At 36.2% G+C, this 21,904-nt stretch overlaps 1 protein-coding gene across 1 annotated transcript in view; it reads left to right on the forward strand.

Annotated features, from left to right (window-relative positions):
• cps1 (carbamoyl-phosphate synthase 1, mitochondrial) overlaps positions 1 to 21,904 on the forward strand; it is a 107,562-nt gene that overhangs the window by 13,821 nt on the left and 71,837 nt on the right. Inside the window, 11 exon segments of the mRNA XM_059342408.1 lie at positions 68 to 209; positions 1,082 to 1,159; positions 3,881 to 3,979; positions 4,774 to 4,869; positions 7,041 to 7,230; positions 9,149 to 9,306; positions 10,235 to 10,363; positions 13,022 to 13,166; positions 17,179 to 17,389; positions 18,207 to 18,405; positions 20,329 to 20,505. Of these exon segments, the coding sequence (XP_059198391.1) occupies positions 68 to 209; positions 1,082 to 1,159; positions 3,881 to 3,979; positions 4,774 to 4,869; positions 7,041 to 7,230; positions 9,149 to 9,306; positions 10,235 to 10,363; positions 13,022 to 13,166; positions 17,179 to 17,389; positions 18,207 to 18,405; positions 20,329 to 20,505 (1,624 nt within the window).

Raw genomic sequence — 21,904 nt, forward strand, 5'->3', positions numbered from 1 at the left:
GTGCATCCACAAGCACGTGCACAGTAACATGAAACACTTTGTTTTCTGCGTGTGTGTGGTTCTCCAGAGGCCAGAACCAGCCGGTGGTGAACGTGATGACGGACCAGGCCTTCATCACGGCTCAGAACCACGGCTACGGCATCGACAGCGACTCCCTCCCCCCGGGATGGAGCCCGCTGTTCGTCAACGCCAACGACGGCACCAACGAGGTGGATTTATCCCTCTGGCAAAGACTTTTTATAAGACATTTTAATATTTCTATATAATGGGTTATGATTAAGAGCACCAGTTTCTCTTATTAGTTCTCTCTTCTTACCCACAAAGATATACCTTTGTTAGACATTATACCAAAGTGTTCAGAATAACTACAACAAATAATTTCACTTGACAAGATTTCTTAAATTAAGATTATTAAATCTAGAAATAAGCATGTTGAACACTTAAAATAAGAAAAACAGAAAAAAATTACTCAGAAAGACAGGAAAAAATTACTCAGAAAAACAAAAACAAAAAAATGAGTCAGAAAGCAGAAAAATGAGTCAGAAAATCAGAAAAAATAGTCAGAAAAACAGAAAAAATTAGTCAGAAAAACAGGAAAAAATTAGTCAGAAAAAAAGAAAAAATTGTCAGAAAAACAGAAAAAATTTGTTAGAAAAACAGAAAAAAAATCTGTCAGAGAAACAGAAAAAAATACTTCAAAAACAGAAAAAAATAGTCAGAAAAACTGAAAAAAATTACTTCAAAAACAGAAAAAATAGTCAGAGAAACAGGAAAAAATAGTCAGAAAAACTGAAAAAAAAATTCCTTAAAATAAAAAAATAACTCTTAAAACAAGATGTTAGATAATTTATCTTTGTGTGTTCATCATGCTTATTTCTAGATTAATTTAAGAGATCTTGTCAAGGTAAATTATCTGTCCATGCAGCAAGATCATTTCCCTCAGATTTACTGTTTTATCTGGTTTTTAGACCTTTTCTGTAGTGAACATTCAGCTGTTTCTGCAATGTGATCAAGTGAACTGCAGGATACTGTTGGCTTGATTTTTAGTTCTTCTTTTAAATATAAACTGCATATTTTTCAGGGCATCATGCACAACACTAAGCCCGTTCTCACGGCCCAGTTCCACCCGGAGGCTAAAGGCGGTCCCACCGACACAGAGGTAATTAAAGACTGTGATAGCGTTGCTTAAAGTACCTGAATGCTACTAAAAGTAAAAGTGTTTACGGGATGCTACATTAGTAAAAAAGTAAGGTCTTCCATTGAAACAGAAATAAATGTCCAAAGGAAAGCAGCAATAAGGAGGTCCAGAAAAGCCATTTATTAATATGTATCAGGGTTTCCTCCATGATTTTTGTTTTTCACTTTGAAATTATGACTAATTCAAACAGTTTTACAGTTAAAAATGAATCTACAACAAAATAAATCTCTCTCTACTGTAAAACCAAAGACTCGACATGCTTTATTAGGCCTAAAGTAGTCTCTCTTTAACACGTGTCAATGGTACAAAATAAAATAAAAATAAGAATCTCTCTGAAGTAATGATAGAAATTATGCATATCCTGTATTAACCAATCAATAATACATCTATCCCAGCTCAGGATTTTTTCTGTAGCCTAATCCATCTATTATATATTATAAACATTAGGGTCGTTTTCACTGGTTTGAACAAAACTGTATCAAATATAGCGTAGCTTAGATAACTTTCTTTCACCCTTTTCTCTCCCTCGAAATCGGGCTATTGTCTCTACTCTTGGTTGGTTTTTCAAAATAATGGTATTTGCAGCGTATCGTCACATTTAATTAAAAACATGTTTTGTGCCAAAATCACATTTCATACAATAATTTACATTAATAAAAACATACCTCACTTAGCGGTAACCTCACCTAGTGGTAACCTCACCTAGCGGTAACCTCACCTAGGGGTAACCTCACCTGGGGGTAACCTCACCTAGCGGTAACCTCACCTAGCGGTAACCTCACATATCGTAACCTCACCTAGTGGTCACCTCACCTAGTGGTAACCTCACCTAGCAGTAACCTCATCTAGCGGTAACCTCACCTAGCGGTAACCTCACCTAGAGGTAACCTCACCTAGCGGTAACCTCACCTAGTGGTAACCTCACCTAGCAGTAACCTCACCTAGCGGTAACCTCACCTAGAGGTAACCTCACCAAGAGGTAACCTCACCTAGCGGTAACCTCACCTAGCGGTAACCTCACCTAGTGGTAACCTCACCTAGCGGTAACCACACCTAGCGGTAACCTCACCTAGCGGTAACCTCACCTAGTGGTAACCTCACCTAGCGGTAACCTCACCTAGCGGTAACCACACCTAGCGGTAACCTCACCTAGTGGTAACCTCACCTAGCGGTAACCTCACCTAGGGTAACCTCACATATCGGTAACCTCACCTAGCGGTAACCTCACCTAGTGGTAACCTCACCTAGCGGTAACCTCACCTAGCGGTAACCTCACCTAGCGGTAACCTCACCTAGAGGTAACCTCACCTAGCGGTAACCTCGCCTAACAACAGAAACACAGAGCTAATGGAAAAATGGCGAAGCGTCAGGGAGACAAAAATGCTGAATATCTCAAAAAGAAAAAGAGAGGGAACCATGAAAGTCACATTGAGTTTGGCTTCATAGAAGCAATGGACAATGGGGGAGTCGCCAAAGTTTACAATGGTAAAAAATGTAGGTCCCTCAACAAAAAGGTTGGGAAACACTGCCCTAATCTAAAGTGTTACCAAAAAAACATTATCCTGAAGGTGTGGTGTGGTGGCTTTTATTTTTGTTGTGCGCCACAATCAGTTACATGTAGAGGAAACCCTGTGTATGTTATATTGTATGTAATAGTACAGGCTAATAGATTATATCAGCAGTTCCTGCATCACTGGCTGTGATGTTAGCAGCTCCAGAGCTCAGCTGCCTTCACTCTCCTCCACTAAAGTGTTGATGAGTCCCAGCTCCCTCATGACAGGAAGGACTGGAGTTCAACTCCTGGTCAAAGGGTGTTATAACCTCTGTCATATTAAGGCCTGGTAATAAGACCTGTCCTCTCTACCAAAACACACAGCTGACAGCTTTTTCTGCAGAATTCTTCTCTTCCTCCTGGTGACAGTTTGTCTGTTTCTCTGTCTAACCGGTACAGTCGCTAGCTTTAGCAGCTAACACAGCCGGATCATTATAACAACACTAGTTGGTGTTTTGTTAATAATGACACTGATTAGTTTGTAGATACATGATCATGTTAATACATTACAATATACATACTATACAGATCTGATGCATTTTCACATTATTAGCTGCTGGTATTAGTCATACTATAACATGTTGATTTTTGTCAAAAATTGTCAAATTTTAAAATGTCTGATAATGCTTCAAATGGGTCAGTTATAGTCTTTTTTTTATACATGTTAGAGCAAATTATGGCCAGAAATGACAGAAAAAAACATATTATGGGATGTCCAAAAATGACCTCCTGTATGTCAATTTTTAAAATGATTTAAGACACTTCAAATGACTTTATTATTATATATATATATACAATAATAATATGGCCAGAAATTACAGAAAAACACCATATTATGGGATGTCCAAAAATGAGCCCTAAAAAAAAAGTCATAATATAGCATGTCAATATTTTTTAAGTGCATCTTTCTAAAAGTTTAATTTTAGGTAAGTCCTTTGAAAAAAAGTCCCAGTACATGGTCTATGACGCAACAAGTCTCACAAGGTTGTCTCACAAAACATTTTTTAAATCCTTTTATACACTAGCAGGGTGTTACATATACATAGACTATGTGTAACTTGATACTTCTTCTAGAACTATTAAACCTGTTTAAAGTTTGGTTTTATTGGCTTTTTCTGGTGTGTCTGCAGTTCCTCTTCGATGCCTTCATGTCTCTGATCAAGAAAGGAAAAGATGCAAATATATATTCAGTCATGCCAAAGAAGCCAAGCATTCCTCCCAGAGCCCAGGTAAACTACACCACCATCATATATATATATATATATATATATATATATATATATATATATATATATATATATATGTACACTACCGGTAAAAGTTTTAGAACACCCCAATTTTTCCAGTTTTTTATTGAAATTCAAGCAGTTCAAGTCAAATGAACAGCTTGAAAGGGTACAAAGGTAAGTGGTGAACTGCCAGAGGTAAATAAAAAAAGGTAAGCTGAACCAAAACTGAAAAATAATGTACATTTCAGAATTATACAAGTAGGCCTTTTTCAGGGAACAAGAAATGGGTTAACAACTTAACTCTATGGAGTCTTGGGCTATTTTGTCCATTTCTGAATTCTTTTCATGTCTTTGTAAGTCATTTTGTGTCTTTTTTAGTCATTTTGTGTCTTTTGGTGTCTTTTTTTGTCATTTTGTGTCTTTTTTGGTCATTTTGTGTCTTTTTTTAGTCCTTTAGTCCAACATAAAATGTGATTTTGAATCTTTTTTTTACTTTCAAAACACTATCATGCTCAATAAAGAATTTTAAATGTTGCAAATGTGCATTAATTTCAGAGTACACTGAGACATTAAACTGCATCATTTTCAATTAAATTCTGGAAAAGTTGGTGTGTTCTAAAACTTTTGACCAGTAGTTTATATGTATATATATATATGTATATGTATGTATATATATATATATATGTATATATATTTTTCTCAGCTTTACCCTTTACATAGTTACTGCAGTTAGACTCTGTAGGGCTGTATAATTATTACATGTTGTTAATTACTGTTCTCGTGTATAAATGCAGGTGTCGAAGGTTCTGGTTCTGGGTTCTGGAGGTCTGTCCATCGGTCAGGCTGGAGAGTTCGACTACTCTGGATCTCAGGCCGTCAAGGCCATGAAGGTAAACAACAACAAGTGTTGATTTTATCTGCAGCAGCTGAACAAACGTTGCATTATATTGTTTACTCCAGGATGAGTCACATTTGTGGGAAAATGACAGTACTGCAGCAGTTTTAGATAATTACTCATTTTATTTTACAAAAGGACACAAAATTATCAAAAAAGAGACACAAAATTATTTTAAAAAAGACACAAATTACAAAAAAAGACACAACATTACCTAAAAAAGATACCAATTTATTAAAAAGAGACACAGAATTATTTTTAAAAAAAGACACAAAATTACTAAAAAAGAGACAAAATTATTAAAAAAAGACACAAAATGACAGAAAAAAACTAAATTAATTAAAAAAGAAACAAACTGACCAAAAAAAGAAAATACTAAAATACTAAAAAAGACAGAAAATTATTAAAAAAAGACTCAAATTACAAAAAAAGACACAAAATTACCTAAAAAAGACACCAATTTATTAAAAAGAGACACAAAATTATCTAAAAAAAGACAGAAAATTACTAAAAAAAGAGACAAAATTATTAAAAAAAGATACAAAATGACAGAAAAAAATTAAATTAATTAAAAAAGAAACAAACTGACCAAAAAAAAAAAAAAAAATCTACTAAAATACTAAAAAAGACAGAAAATTATTAAAAAAAGACACACAATTACTAAAAAAGAGACAAAATTATTAAAAAAGACACAAAATGACAGAAAAAAACTAAATTAATAAAAAAAAGAAACAAAGTGACCAAAAAAAGAAAATACTAAGATACTACTAGAATACTAAAAAAGACAGAAAATTATTTAAAAAAAAGACACAAAATTACCAAAAAAAAGTAATTAAATGGACCTTCCACACACAACACGATAAAGTGCCATTCATCCATTTTATTAAATTTTTTTAACTTTGACTGAACATTTGCTCTCACTTTGTGATAAAAATATCAGGATGTATATTGAAATTCAGCCTAAATATATCAGGATTTGACTTTTGGTCCATCCACCTATTTTATTTTAGATGTACTACTGTAGTTTCTCAGCCTGATGTTTATTTCTATTAAAAACTCTGGATAATGGAGCTTTTTCTCAGCAGACATTTTGACCTGTCAGAGTGGAGAAAGCACATGTGACTTACAGCATTTATAAAAGAATGTTTTTCTTTTTAAAGTGTTATGTCTGTTAGGTAATTTCAACCCATTCAGCTGGATGGAGTTATTCATAACGGTGCTTTTCCTACATGTGACATGTCAAAATGTCTTCTGGGAAAATGGCTTTTTAATTCCACATGGACTAGAATAGGAACCATACAGTGTTCACACACAATGATTCAAATTATTACAAATAAAATGTCTTCTGAAAGGTTTTCATAATAACCTGTTCTAAATGTGAAATATTTAATTTTATAACCATGTTCTATAAAATCAGCAATCAGTCCAGTTCAGTCTTATCTTGGCTGAAACATCTAAACCAGGGGTCTCAAACTCTAATTACCTGGGGACCGCTGGAGACAGTATCAAGATGACCAAAAAAAGACACAATGACCAAAAAAGACACAAAATTATTTAAAAAAATACACAAAATTACAAAAAAAAAGACAAAATGACCAAAAAAAGACACAAAATGACAGAAAAAAGCTAAATTACTTTAAAAAGAAACAAAAGGACACAAAATTATTAAAAGTGACACAAAATTATAAAAAAAAGACAGAAAATTATTAAAAACAGACACAAAATTATTTAAAAAAGACACAAAATTATTTAAAAAAGACACAAAATTATTAAAAACAGACACAAAATTATTAAAAACAGACACAAAATTATTTAATAAAAGACACAAAATTACCATAAAAAGACACAGCATTACCAAAAAAAGAGACAAAAGTATTAAAAAAGACACAAAAATACTAAAAAAAGACACAAAATGATTAAAAAGAGACACAAAATTATTTTAAAAAAAGACACAAAATTATTTAAAAAAAATACACAAAATTACCAAAAAAAGTAATTAAAGGGACCTTCCACAAACAACACGGTAAAGTGCCATTCATATAAAACTCACATTAAACTTTCATATCAAGGTGGAGGCCACAAAATACACACACACACACTTCTTGCTGTTATAGATAGCTATGGATATGGATATAGACTGATCGCCATGGCGACGTGTTGTTGCAGGAGGAGAACCTGAAGACGGTGCTGATGAACCCAAACATCGCCTCGGTCCAGACTAACGAGGTGGGAACCAAGCAGGCCGACTCCGTCTACTTCCTGCCCGTCACGCCTCAGTTTGTGACGGAGGTGATCAAGGCGGAGCGTCCCGACGGGATCCTGCTGTCCATGGGGGGACAGACGGCACTCAACTGTGGTGAGACGCCTAAAACTGTTTCAATGTCTCTCTGAGATTATTCTGAGAAGGAGTTACAGTTGCTGACGGGGCTGAAACACTGTGATACTGTAATGCTGTTAGGATAAAAAACAGTTACTAAATGGCTACTAAAGGTGTTCAAACTAAACATATTATCTCTGAATATGAAATAATCTCACTATGTAATATTTTGTGGCAAAAAATCACACTCTAGAGATTCTTGTAAAGTCATAATTCATTCTGTTGAGATGTCTCAAGTGATGAGAGTTTGAGTTGGAAAGCACAAATACAATGGGTTTGCAAAAAAGATTAGTAAATCTATTGGCATAATTAGGAGGATTAGTACTCTGGTAACTACAAACTGTCTTCGTACACTTTATTATAGTTTAATTTATCCATATCTTTCATATTGTAATATAGTTTGGGCACCTTTCCTACTTCAATCCACAAAGTTTTGGTTCTTCAGAAACGTTTTAGATAGATGGATTGATTGATTGATTGATTACTTACTTACTGACTTACTGACTTTATTCATCCCCGGAGGGACATTCGGTTGTCACAGCAGTCTGGTATTTAAGTTCAATAAAATACAGTAGAATAAAATACTGCCGGTGTGTGTACACTATGATGAGATTCTTCAGAGATTTATAACAATTAATACTAGTAATGTTATAATACCATATAATATACAAGGAGCACACCTACAACAAACATTCCTTTACAAGTATTTTTCTATACAGCAACCTATGACCTTTAACCTCAAAATGTGTGTGTGCGTGTGTGTGTGTGTGTGTGTGTGTGTGTGTGTGTGTGAAACGTGTATCTGGAGGAGTAAGTTGTGTGTGTAGCATGTGTATCTGTATGAGGGGTTTTTTATGCCAGCTAACTATACTAAAACGCCTTAATCGTCTGCATAAAGACTGATAAATATTGCAAGTACACCAGATAATAAAGGAGTGACGGCTCGTCTCAATGTACAAATAATTATCTATTTTATGATGATGAATTTTGAGTTTAACAGCTGCTTCGCTTCACAATTAAAGCAGTCCATGTTTCACCAAGAGAGACCGATGAGACAGTTTAGGCTGTTACAAGTGTACACGTGCACACGTTAAGGCGTCTGAAGCGTTGGCTTTAGGACAATAGTGACACACGCGTTAACGCTTATAACGATGTACGCCTGTAACAGTATATCAGGACTGGACCATTGCTCAGGAGCCAAACTGAGGAAGAGGCTATGTACATTTACACACAAGGTCCACTGGATCATCAGGACCTGACAGTTATTAATTTTCTATGTTTTGCAGCAGATCTACACAGATCAGCTGTTACACACAGTCTCAGCTTCATACGGGATTGTTTATAAGAAAGTTATAGATGAACCCCAAGCCCCAACAGAGCTGTATATATATATATATATATATATATATATATATATATATATATATATATATATATATATATATATACACAGTACAGGCTTAAAGTTTGGACACACCTTCTCATTCAATGCGTTTTTCTCTATTTTCATGACTATCGACATTGTAAATTCATCAAAACTATGAATGAACACATGTGGAATTATGTACTTAACAAAAAAGTGTGAAATAACTGAAAACATATCTTATATTCTAGTAAGCAAAGGGTGGTTACTTTGAGGAATCTAAAAGTTTTCAGTTATTTCACACTTTTTTGTTAAGTACATAATTCCACATGTGTTCATTCATAGTTTTGATGCCTTCAGTGAGAATCTACAATGTAAATAGTCATGAAAATAAAGAAAAACGCCTTGAATGAGAAGGTGTGTCCAAACTTTTGGCCTGTACTGTATGTATAGTTTTGTTAGGATGGCAACCCAATCTGAGTCACATGCCTCATCTGTGCGTCTGTGTGTTTTGGTGTCTTGTGTGTGGTTCAGGAGTTGAGTTGTTCCAGCATGGCGTCCTGGAGAAGTACGGGGTGAAGGTGTTGGGGACCCCGGTGGAGTCCATCATGGCCACAGAGGACAGACAGCTCTTCGCTGACAAACTGATGGAGATCAACGAGAAGATCGCACCGAGTTTCGCTGTCAAGACGGTAAGAAAGAAGAGAAAAGATCTTCCTCTTTCTGTTACTTTTCTAAGAGAAAGTCTATTTACATTCTGTTTTACACTGTTACATTCTATTTACATTGTTGTATCATGTTTATGTACCAGTTTAATTTTTTTTATGGGTAAAAAAAATGCATATCATGATATTGACGACATTCCTACTTGTTGCCATAGTGACGTAAGGGTTTCCATTAATGACGTAGACTGTGGAGCTCCAGATCAGGGGTCTCAAACTCAAATGACCTGGGGGCCACTGGAGGCAGTATCAAAACGACCAAAAAAAGACACAAAATTACAAAAAAAGACTCAAAATTACAGAGAAAAAACCTAAATTACTTAAAAAAGACACAAAATGACCAAAAAAGACAGAAAATGACCCAAAGAAGACACAAAATTACTAAAAAAGACACAAAATTATTGAAAAAAGACAAAATTATTTTTAAAAAGACATAGAATTACCAAAAAAAAAGTAATTAAAGGGACCTGTCATTTTGTGTCTTTTTCAAAATTATTTTGTCTTTTTTTTTGGTAATTCTGTGTCTTTTTTTTCTGTAATTTTGTGGGGTTTTTTTTGTCATTTTGTGTCTTTTTTCTGTCATTTTGTGTCTTTTTTGTAATTTTTTGTCTGTTTTCAGTCATTTTGTGTCTTTTTTTGTAATTTTGTGTCTTTTTTTGGTCATTTTGATACTGCCAAGAGTATTATTTTTAGTTTTATTTATTTATACAGACTAAAAAAAACAAACATATTTTCTATATATTTTTCAGTATTTTGTAATATCGTTTGAAATATCGTGATAATCTTTTAGGGCCATATCGCCCACCTCTAAAGGAGTGTAAATACATTGTGTATTATGTTGTATTTTAAAGTAACTGTTTGCAGGGAAAAGACACTTCTTATTGTCTGTATGTTGCAGGTATCAGACGCTCTGGAGGCTGCAGAGAAGATCGGCTACCCGGTGATGCTGCGCTCGGCCTACGCCCTCGGAGGTCTGGGCTCTGGTCTGTGTGCCAACAGAGAGAAGCTGGAGGAAACTGCCCACAAGGTCAGAACAAACACAATAAACAGCAACTCCTAATCTTTCTCATTTATTTCCTCTTCATATGATTGATAATGCAGATGAAATCAGCATTTTAACCCCGACGCTTCCTGACCAACTTGTTCTGTTTCATACCTTTACCCATGTTTACAGCTCTAACCTGCACAAAGATAAAAGCTCTGAAATTGTTTAGATATGTTTCTTTGGTGCTCTGCCAAGAGAAGGAATAGTTTGCTGTTGCCTAGCAACGTTCTTTTGTGCTCGTCCGCTATCCGGAGCTACGTCGGACGGCTGAATTGCTTATAATCTGTGATCAGAGGCTGAAAATGACCAGTCTGAGGCAGACGCTATTAGATCGCTGCAAACCTCTTCATGCCCCGCTGCTGCTGCTTCCCTTGTCTTGCATTTAAAAAGGAAACAGTGCAATGCTGCAACACGTCCTACCTTAATAATGATATTTTGAAAAATGAGGTCAGTCTGACTAACGGTCAGAGAGATGTGAACTATAGCAGGGGTCTCAAACTCAAATTACCTGGGGGCCGCTGGAGGCAGGATCAAAATGACCAAAATAAAACACAAAATTACTAAAAAAAGATACAAAATGACAAAACATACACAGAATTACCAAAAAAGATACAGAATGACAGGAAAAATACTAAATTACTTAAATAAGGAAACAAAAAAACAAACAAAATGACTAAAAAAGACATAATTATTTAAAAACGACACACAATTACCAAAAAAGACACAAAATTACTAAAAAAAAAGACACTAAATGACAGAAAAAAACTAAATTACTTATAAAAGACACAAAATGACAAAAACTAAATTACTTAAAAAAGAACAAAATGACCAAAAAAAGACACAAAATTACTTAAAAAGATACAAAATTATTAAAAAGAGAAACAAAATTATTTAAAAAAGACACAAAATTACCAAAAAAGACACAAAATTACCAAAAAAGACACAAAATTACCAAAAAAGACACAAAATGACAAAAAAAGACACTAAATGACAGAAAAAACTAAATTACTTAAAAAAGAAACAAAATGACCAAAAAACGACACAAAATTACTTAAAAAGACACAAAATGACCATAAAGGACACAAAATTATTTTTAAAAAGACACAAAATTAACAAAAAAAGACACAAAATTACCAAAATAGACACAAAATTATTTTAAAAAAGACACAAAATTAACAAAAAAGACACAAAATTACCAAAATAGACACAAAATTATTTTAAAAAAGACACAAAATTTCCAAAATAGACACAAAATTACTAAATAGACACAAAATTAACAAAAAAAGTAAATAAAGGGCCGCGAGTTTGAGACCCATGCCCTAGACACACACACACACACACACACAAACAGGCTGCAAAGTGACCATTGTGTGGCAGACTATATTAGATCACTGCGTACCTTTTCCTGCCCTGCTGCTGCTTCCCTTGTCTTGCATTTAAAAAGTATTTATTTTTTATGTTTTATTTGGATGTTTCAGTTGTTAAATGTTCCTCTGCCAGCTGCTCAGAGGCTGTTTTGTATCAGCCAGAGAGCAGAGATACATGCACAAGGACTTTGTCTCGTCTTTCACAAAGATGCAAAACGATAACTCAAGGTAAACACTCATCCCTCTAAAACCCTACAGGACGACCTCGGCCTTATGAAAAGAACATGTTTATTTCTATCATTGTGCGTGTACCAGAACAAACTGTCCCTCCAACAGTTTGAAACATTTTGTTAGAAGTATTGCACGTCTCGACGGAATTGAAAGAAATGATTTTAAACCCATTTTCACGCCTTTTTTCCTGTCTTGCAGGTATAATGATACGCTGCGGAGCTGCAATCAGCTGTATTTTGAACATTACAAATAACTAAGCACATTGATTATAGTTCATCCGGAAAATAGCTTTTCTTCTGTGGAGACTGTGCTTCGGGAGCTTAAATAGAAAATGGAATAGAAATAATAAAATATATACTGAAATTGACACAATAAAACGATAACAATCATGCCATTTGATGTAATCCTATACTGTGATAAAAAATGACTTCTTGTCATGGAGCCCTGCTGTCAAAATGACCAAAAAAAGACACAAAATGACCAAAAAAGGACACAAAATGACCAGAAAAGACACAAAATGACCAAAAAAAGACACAAAATGGCCAAAAAAGACACAAAATTACTGAAAAACACTAAATTACTTTAAAAAGACACAAAATGAACAAAAAAGACACAAAATGACCAAAAAAGATACAAAATGACTGAAAAACACTAAATTACTTTAAAAAGACACAAAATGACCAAAGAATACACAGAATTACCAAAAAGACACAAAATTATTAAAAAAAGACACAAAATGACAGAAAAAACTAAATTACTTAAAAATAAACTAAATGAACCAAAAAGACACAGAATTATTTTTTTAAAAAGACACAAAATTATCAAAAACGACACACAATTACTAAAAAAAGAACCATAATCACTTAAAAAAGACACAAAATTATTAAAAAAGACACGACAGGAAGTAGACAGCTGCCGATGGGTGTCAAACGACGATGATTTATCAAATATTACCTCTAAGTTACGTAATTAAGCATTGGTAATAGATATAAGACGGTGTATATTGCTCTAGATTCATAGATCTCTGTGTTTGTGTCCTCAGGCTCTGGCGATGAGCAGTCAGATCCTGGTGGAGAAGTCTCTGCTGGGCTGGAAGGAGGTGGAGTACGAGGTGGTGAGGGACGTGGCTGATAACTGCGTCACCGTCTGCAACATGGAGAACTTCGACCCACTCGGCATCCACACAGGTACCAAACACGGAGGCAGCACATGGTTTAATAGTGGGGCGGATTAGCTGAACAATCGTTCACTTTGTGATAAAAGCATGAAATTTGGTAGATGTTTTGGTGAATATGTTTCAAACAATTCTGGATATTGGGCCACCTCAAAAGCGCCCCCTAGTGGCCGTGGCAGGCATTTGTTATACGAATAAATCAATGATGAATAAAAACTGCCCTTTTAATAATACCAACTGGTGATGAATTGTATATTGTTGGAAAGCCTGATTAGTCACCTTTACAACGAGGTACAGCTTGTAAGGATCGTGCATTCATGGAATGAGCAACGGGGCTAAACGTGTGGGTAGCAACCCCCAAAAATGACCACTAGGGACATTTTCAGCCATATTTGATGTCCAGGACTAAAATAATACAACAACAAAAAAAGAAAAACCTCAGGATCTACTCATAAACATCCATCTACATCTGCCAAAAAGTCTGAATATTTTAAGTTTAAGAGTGAGTGCTGAGTTGTGTCCCCCTTTGAATTTAGATATTGAATTGAGCCTTGCACGCATTATTTTGAAAAGCTACTGAGTGTTTGTCATTTTCACTCTTGTTATGGGATTAATTTTGGCTGTGATACTGCAAATGACATGACTTTTGGAAGAAGAAGGTTTTTTTTCTTGATTTATTTTGAAATTCAAATTTCAATTTTTCTAATGGTTCAATAATAATAATACACTGTGTACTCATTTACTACCCTTTCAGACCCTTCGGGCTGAAAATGTCCACCTCCAAAAAAAGCTATAAAAACTTTACAGATTAATATTTTTATTCTATTTCTGCATAAACCTCTTAAACAACTTCTGCCCTGCTCAAAACTACCAAACATTCAAAGATTTGGAGGAATTTAACCCTTTAAATGCCAGTTTGATTACAAGATGTCATTGTTTTTTAAAGAAAAAACACACAAAAATGTATTTTTTTTCCTCAAACAATAAATATTTTTTGGCTGGGGCATTTTTTTATCACAGCCTTGGATATGTCAAAGATTATCAACAAAATTGATTTTGATGCATTTTTAGTTTTTTTGTGTTTTGTCAGATTTAAGATGTAAAAACCCCTTTTTGACAACTTGATGGCAGACACGTCCACTTCCAAAAACACTATAAAAATATTACTGATATATATATTTTTAAACTTTTTTGGGTTGAATCTTTAAATCAACTTCAGTCCTGATCAAAACTATCAGCCAAAAATTATTTATTATATGGAAAACAACTACATTTTTGTGTTATTTTCGTAAAAAACATCAGTGACAATGCAACAAACTGGCATTTAAAGGGTTAAAATGCCAAAAATGTTTAAACATTTGATATTTTTGAGCAGGACGGAAGTTGTTTAAGAGGTTTATGCAGAAAAAAAATAGTTTGCTGTGTTTGAAGTATCCTCTTCTCACTTTTGATTCAGTTCTGTTGTCCTAAAAATATTTACATTTACTCTCTCTGGGAGAAAGTTTCAGGGTGAGCATGTTTTCTTTTTGCTCTTTTCAGTCACAACGGTTTACCCTGTTATACACTACTGGTCAAAAGTTTTAGAACACACCAACTTTTCCAGAATTTAATTGAAAATGATGCAGTTTAATGTCTCAGTGTACTCTGAAATGAATGCACATTTGCAACATTTAAAATTCTTTATTGAATATGATAGAGTTTTGAAAGTTAAAATCACATTTTATGTTGGACTAAAGGACTAAAAAAAGACACAAAAAGACCAAAAAAAGACACAAAATGACAAAAAAAGACACCAAAAGACACAAAATGACTAAAAAAAGACACAAAATGACTAAAAAAAGACACAAAATGACAAAAAAAGACACCAAAAGACACAAAATGACTAAAAAAAGACACAAAATGACTAAAAAAAGACACAAAATTACCAAAAAAGACACAAAATGACTTACAAATTCATGAAAAGAATTCAAAAATGGACAAAATAGCCCAAGACTCCATAGAGTTAAGTTGTTAATCCATTTCTTGTTCCCTGAAAAAGGCCTACTTGTATAATTCTGAAATGTACATTATTTTTCAGTTTTGGTTAAGCTTACCTTTTTTTATTTACCTCTGGCAGTTCACCACTTACCTTTGGACCCTTTCAAGCTGTTCATTTGACTTGAACTGCTTGAATTTCAATAAAAAACTGGAAAAATTGGGGTGTTCTAAAACTTTTGACCGGTAGTGTATTTGTCTTGTTTCTGTAGATTAAGAAAAGCACTCAGAGACAATAATTAGGTAGAAGACTTTAGAAATGTGGTTCTTTGTGCACACGTAGACACTTGAAGTGAACCTCAGATTAAATGTGATTTGAGTGGTTTTTATAAATTGCAAAGTATAAACTAAAAGGTGTATTTGAGAAGGAAGCTGCACTTGAACAAAGAGTTTCTGAGTGGAGAGCTCGACCCGAAATCCATTGAGTGTATTTCAGAAAAATGTGAAAACGTATCAAAACTTAAATTGACAATTAGAGACAAATATCTCACATTTTACTTTAAATTAGAAGGCACTTCTATTGTGTTGAGAGCCAGATTAGATGTTATCCTCTCTAAAATGATAGATGTGCTACTCTAAGTGTGTTTTTCATCTAATATGTGATCATCTCTGGCCACAAAGCTTTCTCTGTACAACAATAGATGGAAACAAACACGTTTTAGAGATTGTTATGAAAGGTTGAAAATGATTTTGCCATGCAGAACACACAAGAATCATACAAACACTATACAGAGTTGTAATTTAGATGACGCACAGTTCAGATTATATAAACTCAGTTGATGTGATGAGTTTTGGACAAATAATGAAGCAGACAACAACTAAAACATCTCTCTGTCTGTGCATTTATATGTTTTTATGTTTTATTGTTACTTTTAATCTAAGTCCTTTGCTATCAGTTTAAAGGTCCATTCTGACCTCCTGAGTGTGTAACAGTCAGCTTCAAGCCAGAGACTCCTTGGAAAGTAACAACTTGATACTTTGGGATTTGTCAGAAAAGACACAAAATTACCCAAAATAGAATCAAATTGACCAAAAAAGGAAACAAAATGACCAAAAGAATACACAAAATTACCAACAAAAGACACAAAATTACCCCAAAAGAATCATATTGATCACAAAATGATAAAAAAAGACACAAAATGACCAAAAAATTACATAAAATTAAGCAAAAAGGGACTCAAATTGACCAAAAAATGACCAAAAGAAGACACAAAATTACCAAAAAAGAATCATATTGATCACAAAATGACACAAAATGATCAAAAAAGACAAAATGACCAAAAAGTTACATAAAATTAAGCAAAAAAGGACTCAAATTGACCCAAAAATGACGACAAAAAGACACAAATTGACCAAAAAAGACACAAAATGACCAAAAAGTTACATAAAATTAAGCAAAAAGGGACTCAAATTGACCAAAAAATGATAATAAAAGACACAAAGTGACCAAAAAGTTACATAAAATTAAGCAGAAAAGGACTAAAATTGACCAAAAATTGACCACAAAAGGACTAAAATTGACCAAAAATTGACCACAAAAAGACACAAATTGACCACAAAATCATCTAAAAAAGACACAAAAAAAAGACACAAAATGACCAAAAAAAGACTAAAAAACATTAACACATGAACACTTTAACACAGTGGAGACAGAGCTGACTTCCACAATGATTTGGCGACCCCCAGAAATCATCTCGTGACCCCAATTGGGGCCCCGACCCCAAGGTTGAGAAAAGCTAATATACAGTATGATCTTAAATGTTCTGCAGAAAAGGAAATTGCACAAATGAGTATTTACAACAGAAGCTGGAGCTGTATAGTGCAACACTTTACATGGGATAATTCTGCTTTAAATCCCAATGAGAAACAGCCTTTTGTTGCTTCATGTGATGTTTAAGCTCTTTAACCAGAAACACGTCCAGAGAGCGTTTCCTACAGTTTAAACCCTTTCTCTTCTTCTTCTTCTTCTTCTCCTTCTTCTCCTTCTCTAGGTGACTCCATCGTGGTGGCACCCAGCCAGACGCTGTCCAACGAGGAGTACCACATGCTCCGTGAGACGGCCATCAAAGTGGTCCGTCACCTCGGCATCATCGGAGAATGTAACATCCAGTACGCCCTGCACCCGTCCTCCCTGGAGTACTGCATCATCGAGGTCAACGCCAGGCTCTCCAGGAGCTCCGCCCTCGCCTCCAAGGCCACCGGGTGAGACAACACATGTACACAGACCATAGATACAGACAGGAGGGGCACACTGCTAGTAAACTGGTAATAAACAGTGGTGGACTCAGACTGTTTGAAGGGCAGGGGCGAAAAAATAAAAAGGGCACATTCTTCACAACATGAGGCCCCTCCAGCACGCAAAAAGCTCTGATGCATCATGTATGATGAAATAGTCCTCACCTTGATTACAATTAGCATTAAGTTAAAGAAGATCCAGATCAAAGTAATTAATGATATGGTACTGACAATTAAATCCATTGAACCAAACCATCTATGGGGGAGAAAATTTTTACATTTTTAAGTAAAATTCATCAATCTTGTGCACTTTGAGAGCCAAATGAGAGTTCCAGTTATAATAACTGGACAACTTATAATTATAACTATTATTATTATTATTATTATTATTATTATTATTATTATTATAAGCCCTACCTTGAGAAATAAAACGCTGCTTACATAAATGCATCAAAACTAATAAGCTCATAATATATTTGGAATATATAAAACAATCTGAGTGGGTTCATTCTGCATAACGAGTACTTTTACTTTTGATACTTTAAGTACATTTTGATGCTGATACTTTTGTACATTTTTACTTCAGTAAGTTTTGAATGCAGGACTTTTACTTGTAGTGGAGTAATTTCACAGTGTGGTATTAGTACTTTTACTGAAGTAAAGGATCTGAATACTTGTTCCACCATTGGTTAAAACAAATTCACAGTTATGCTTAAAATGCTTATTTGGTGCAGGAACCTCTAACCTGTTCTGGTCTCCTTGTCCTTTGGTCCATGTCTTGCAGGTATCCCTTGGCGTTTGTTGCCGCCAAGCTGGCTTTAGGTATCCCCCTACCGGAGATCAAGAACGCTGTATCGGAGAAGACCACGGCCTGCTTCGAACCCAGCCTGGACTACATCGTCACCAAGATCCCCCGCTGGGACCTGGACCGCTTCCAGGGCATGTCCCAGGAAATAGGCAGCGCCATGAAGAGTGTTGGAGAGGTAGGGGGGAGGATAAACACTCAGTGCGGTTACATGACACTTGAATAAAAGTCGCACATTAGCCGGTCGCATTAGCTGGTTGCACATAAGCCAGTTGCACATTAGCCGGTCACACATTAGCCAGTCGCACAGTAGCGAGTCGCACATTAGCCGGTTGCATTAGCCGGTCGCATTAGCCGGTTGCACATTAGCCGGTCACATTAGCCAGTTGCACATTAGCCGATCGCATTAGCTGGTTGCACATAAGCCAGTTGCACATTAGCCGGTCACACATTAGCCAGTCGCACAGTAGCGAGTCGCACATTAGCCGGTCGCATTAGCCGGTTGCACATTAGCCGGTCGCATTAGCCGGTTGCACATTAGCCGGTCGCATTAGGTGGTTGCACATAAGCCAGTTGCACATTAGCCGGTCACACATTGGCCAGTCGCACAGTAGCGAGTCGCACATTAGCCGGTTGCATTAGCCGGTTGCACATTAGCCGGTCGCATTAGCTGGTTGCACATAAGCCGGTCGCATTAGCTGGTTGCACATAAGACAGTTGCACATTAGCTGGTCACACATTAGCCAGTCGCACAGTAGCGAGTCGCACATTAGCCGGTTGCATTAGCCGGTCGCACATTAGCCGGTCGCATTAGCCGGTTGCACATTAGCCGTTCGCATTAGCCGGTTGCACATTAGCCGGTCGCATTAGCTGGTTGCACATAAGCCAGTTGCACATTAGCCGGTCACACATTAGCCAGTCGCACAGTAGCGAGTCGCACATTAGCCGGTCGCATTAGCCGGTTGCACATTAGCCGGTCGCATTAGCCGGTTGCACATTAGCTGGTCGCATTAGCTGGTTGCACATAAGCCAGTTGCACATTAGCCGGTCACACATTGGCCAGTCGCACAGTAGCGAGTCGCACATTAGCCGGTTGCATTAGCCGGTTGCACATTAGCCGGTCGCATTAGCTGGTTGCACATAAGCCGGTCGCATTAGCTGGTTGCACATAAGCCAGTTGCACATTAGCCGGTCACACATTAGCCAGTCGCACAGTAGCGAGTCGCACATTAGCCGGTTGCATTAGCCGGTCGCACATTAGCCGGTCGCATTAGCCGGTTGCACATTAGCCGTTCGCATTAGCCGGTTGCACATTAGCCGGTCGCATTAGCTGGTTGAACATAAGCCAGTTGCACATTAGCCGGTCACACATTAGCCAGTCGCACAGTAGCGAGTCGCACATTAGCCGGTCGCATTAGCCGGTTGCACATTAGCCGGTCGCATTAGCCGGTTGCACATTAGCCGGTCGCATTAGCTGGTTGCACATAAGCCAGTTGCACATTAGCCGGTCACACATTAGCCAGTCGCACAGTAGCGAGTCGCACATTAGCCGGTCGCATTAGCCGGTTGCACATTAGCCGGTCGCATTAGCCAGTGGCGCATTAGCCGGTTGCATTAGCTGGTTGCATTAGCGGGTTGCACATTAGCCAGTCGCACATTAGCCGGTTGCATTAGCCGTTTGCATTAGCCGGTCACATTAGCCGGTCACACATTAGCCGGTGGTGCATTAGCCGGTCGCATAAGCCATTCGCATTAGCCGGTGGCACATTAGCCGGTCATATTAGCCAGTCACTGAAGACACAAAGTGTCTAACTGAGGTCAACAGAAAGGCTCCATATTAACCTGCTGAAACGACGCATATCTCCACCCAGTGTTGAGGAGGAGGACACGTTCCCGTCAGTTATTAGATTTTCTTAGTTACATGTAAACTGGAACAAGGACAGAAGTCCTATTAGACGCCAATATCGATTTTTAAGTATAGCTCGATTAAACTGTGCATGTAAACACACTGACTCATCCACTCTCACTCAGTCATCTGTTTGCTCATTAAACTCCCTTATTCCGTGTTATTCCACCGTGTGGTTCCTCCTTCTGTATTCAGGTGATGGCGGTGGGCCGGACCTTTGAGGAGAGCGTGCAGAAGGCCCTGAGGATGTGTCATCCATCAGTGGACGGCTTCGTGCCCCGGCTGCCACTCAAGAAAGCCTGGGCCGACTCCCAGGACCTGCAGCAGGAGCTGGCTGTGCCCTCCATCACCCGCATCTTCTCCCTCGCCAAGGTACACCAACCTTCTACAACATAAATAATAAATTACTCTCACTACAGGTTTCTCAGTAAAATCACATTTTAAGGTGTTATAGAAAAATTGTCATGAAAAAAACATTAATTGCAAAGCAAAATGTGTCCCTGGCCTTCCTGCATGCCTGGCTGTGAATACTTTTTTAAAATATAGTAAACCCTTGTGCGAAGGGAATTTTGGGGCTTTTTCAGTTTTAATTTTTTGATCATTTTGGCTGTGTTAATGCATATGACTTTATAATTAGTCTATAATAAACAGTGGAGCCAAAATACGGACATTTAAACAAAATGTCCCCATAGACAACTTTTAAAACCACTATTTTTTATTCCATTGCCATGACAGCAAAATCATGCATTATATTATAGCAATTTTTTTTAGGTATAGTAATAAATTATTGCATTTTCCAACATAAACAAAAACAACAAACAACAACACACTGTGGCCACAAAAAACAAACCAAATATGTGTAATGTGTAAATGGATTTATCGTCCTTTGTTACCAAGAAAATACATAAAATGACCAAAAAGACACAAAAAATGAGCAAAAAAAGACACAAAATTACCAAAATAGACACAAAATACCAAGGAAATACATAAAATTACCAAAAAATTATGTAAAATTACCAAAAAAAAGACACAACATAACCAAGAAAATACATAAAGTGACCAAAAAGACACAAAAATGGCCAAAAAGAGACATAAATTTACCAAAAGAGACAAAATTGAACTTCTTCACAATATTATAATTATTATAATTCTAAACTAGGACTCACTGAGTTCTGTTTTTTCATTATCTCGAAGCCAGAATCATCAAAACTACAAGAAAAACAATATTTCACTCTACACATAATGAATCTATATAATATACGAGGTTAACTTTCTGAAATAATTGACAAAAAATATTGAACTTTTTCATGATATTCTAATTTTTTTTTAGCTGTATCTGTACAGCATAAACAGTATTTGATTAACATTAACATTATTGTGAAGGAGGAAGCTCCCAAAAGTCATAATTTGAAAGATATTTTGCTCGATCTGTGTTTTATTTTTTGCTATAAGCCTTTTATTTCTCATCACAGAGAGAGACGAAGGTGAAACAGCACTTTGATAAGCTCTTCTATAGCTGGTCGAGCTCTAAACACATCTCATGAAGTATAGCGAGGAGAGAAACAGCCACAGGTCCAACACTTCACCAGCTTTATCACCAGCTGAGAGGAGAACAGAGGCAGGATGAGGTCTAACCTCTGACTATGGAGATATATTCCCCTTCAGTATGGAGTGAGATCACTGGAGAAGGCGACATCATTACAGATTAATGATCCACATCTTTTCTCCCAGCAATCAAACAGCAGATATGATAATATCTCTCTGCTGCCAC

Source organism: Centropristis striata, chromosome 10 (genome assembly GCF_030273125.1).
Source record: "Centropristis striata isolate RG_2023a ecotype Rhode Island chromosome 10, C.striata_1.0, whole genome shotgun sequence".
NCBI classification, from domain to species: domain Eukaryota; kingdom Metazoa; phylum Chordata; class Actinopteri; order Perciformes; family Serranidae; genus Centropristis; species Centropristis striata.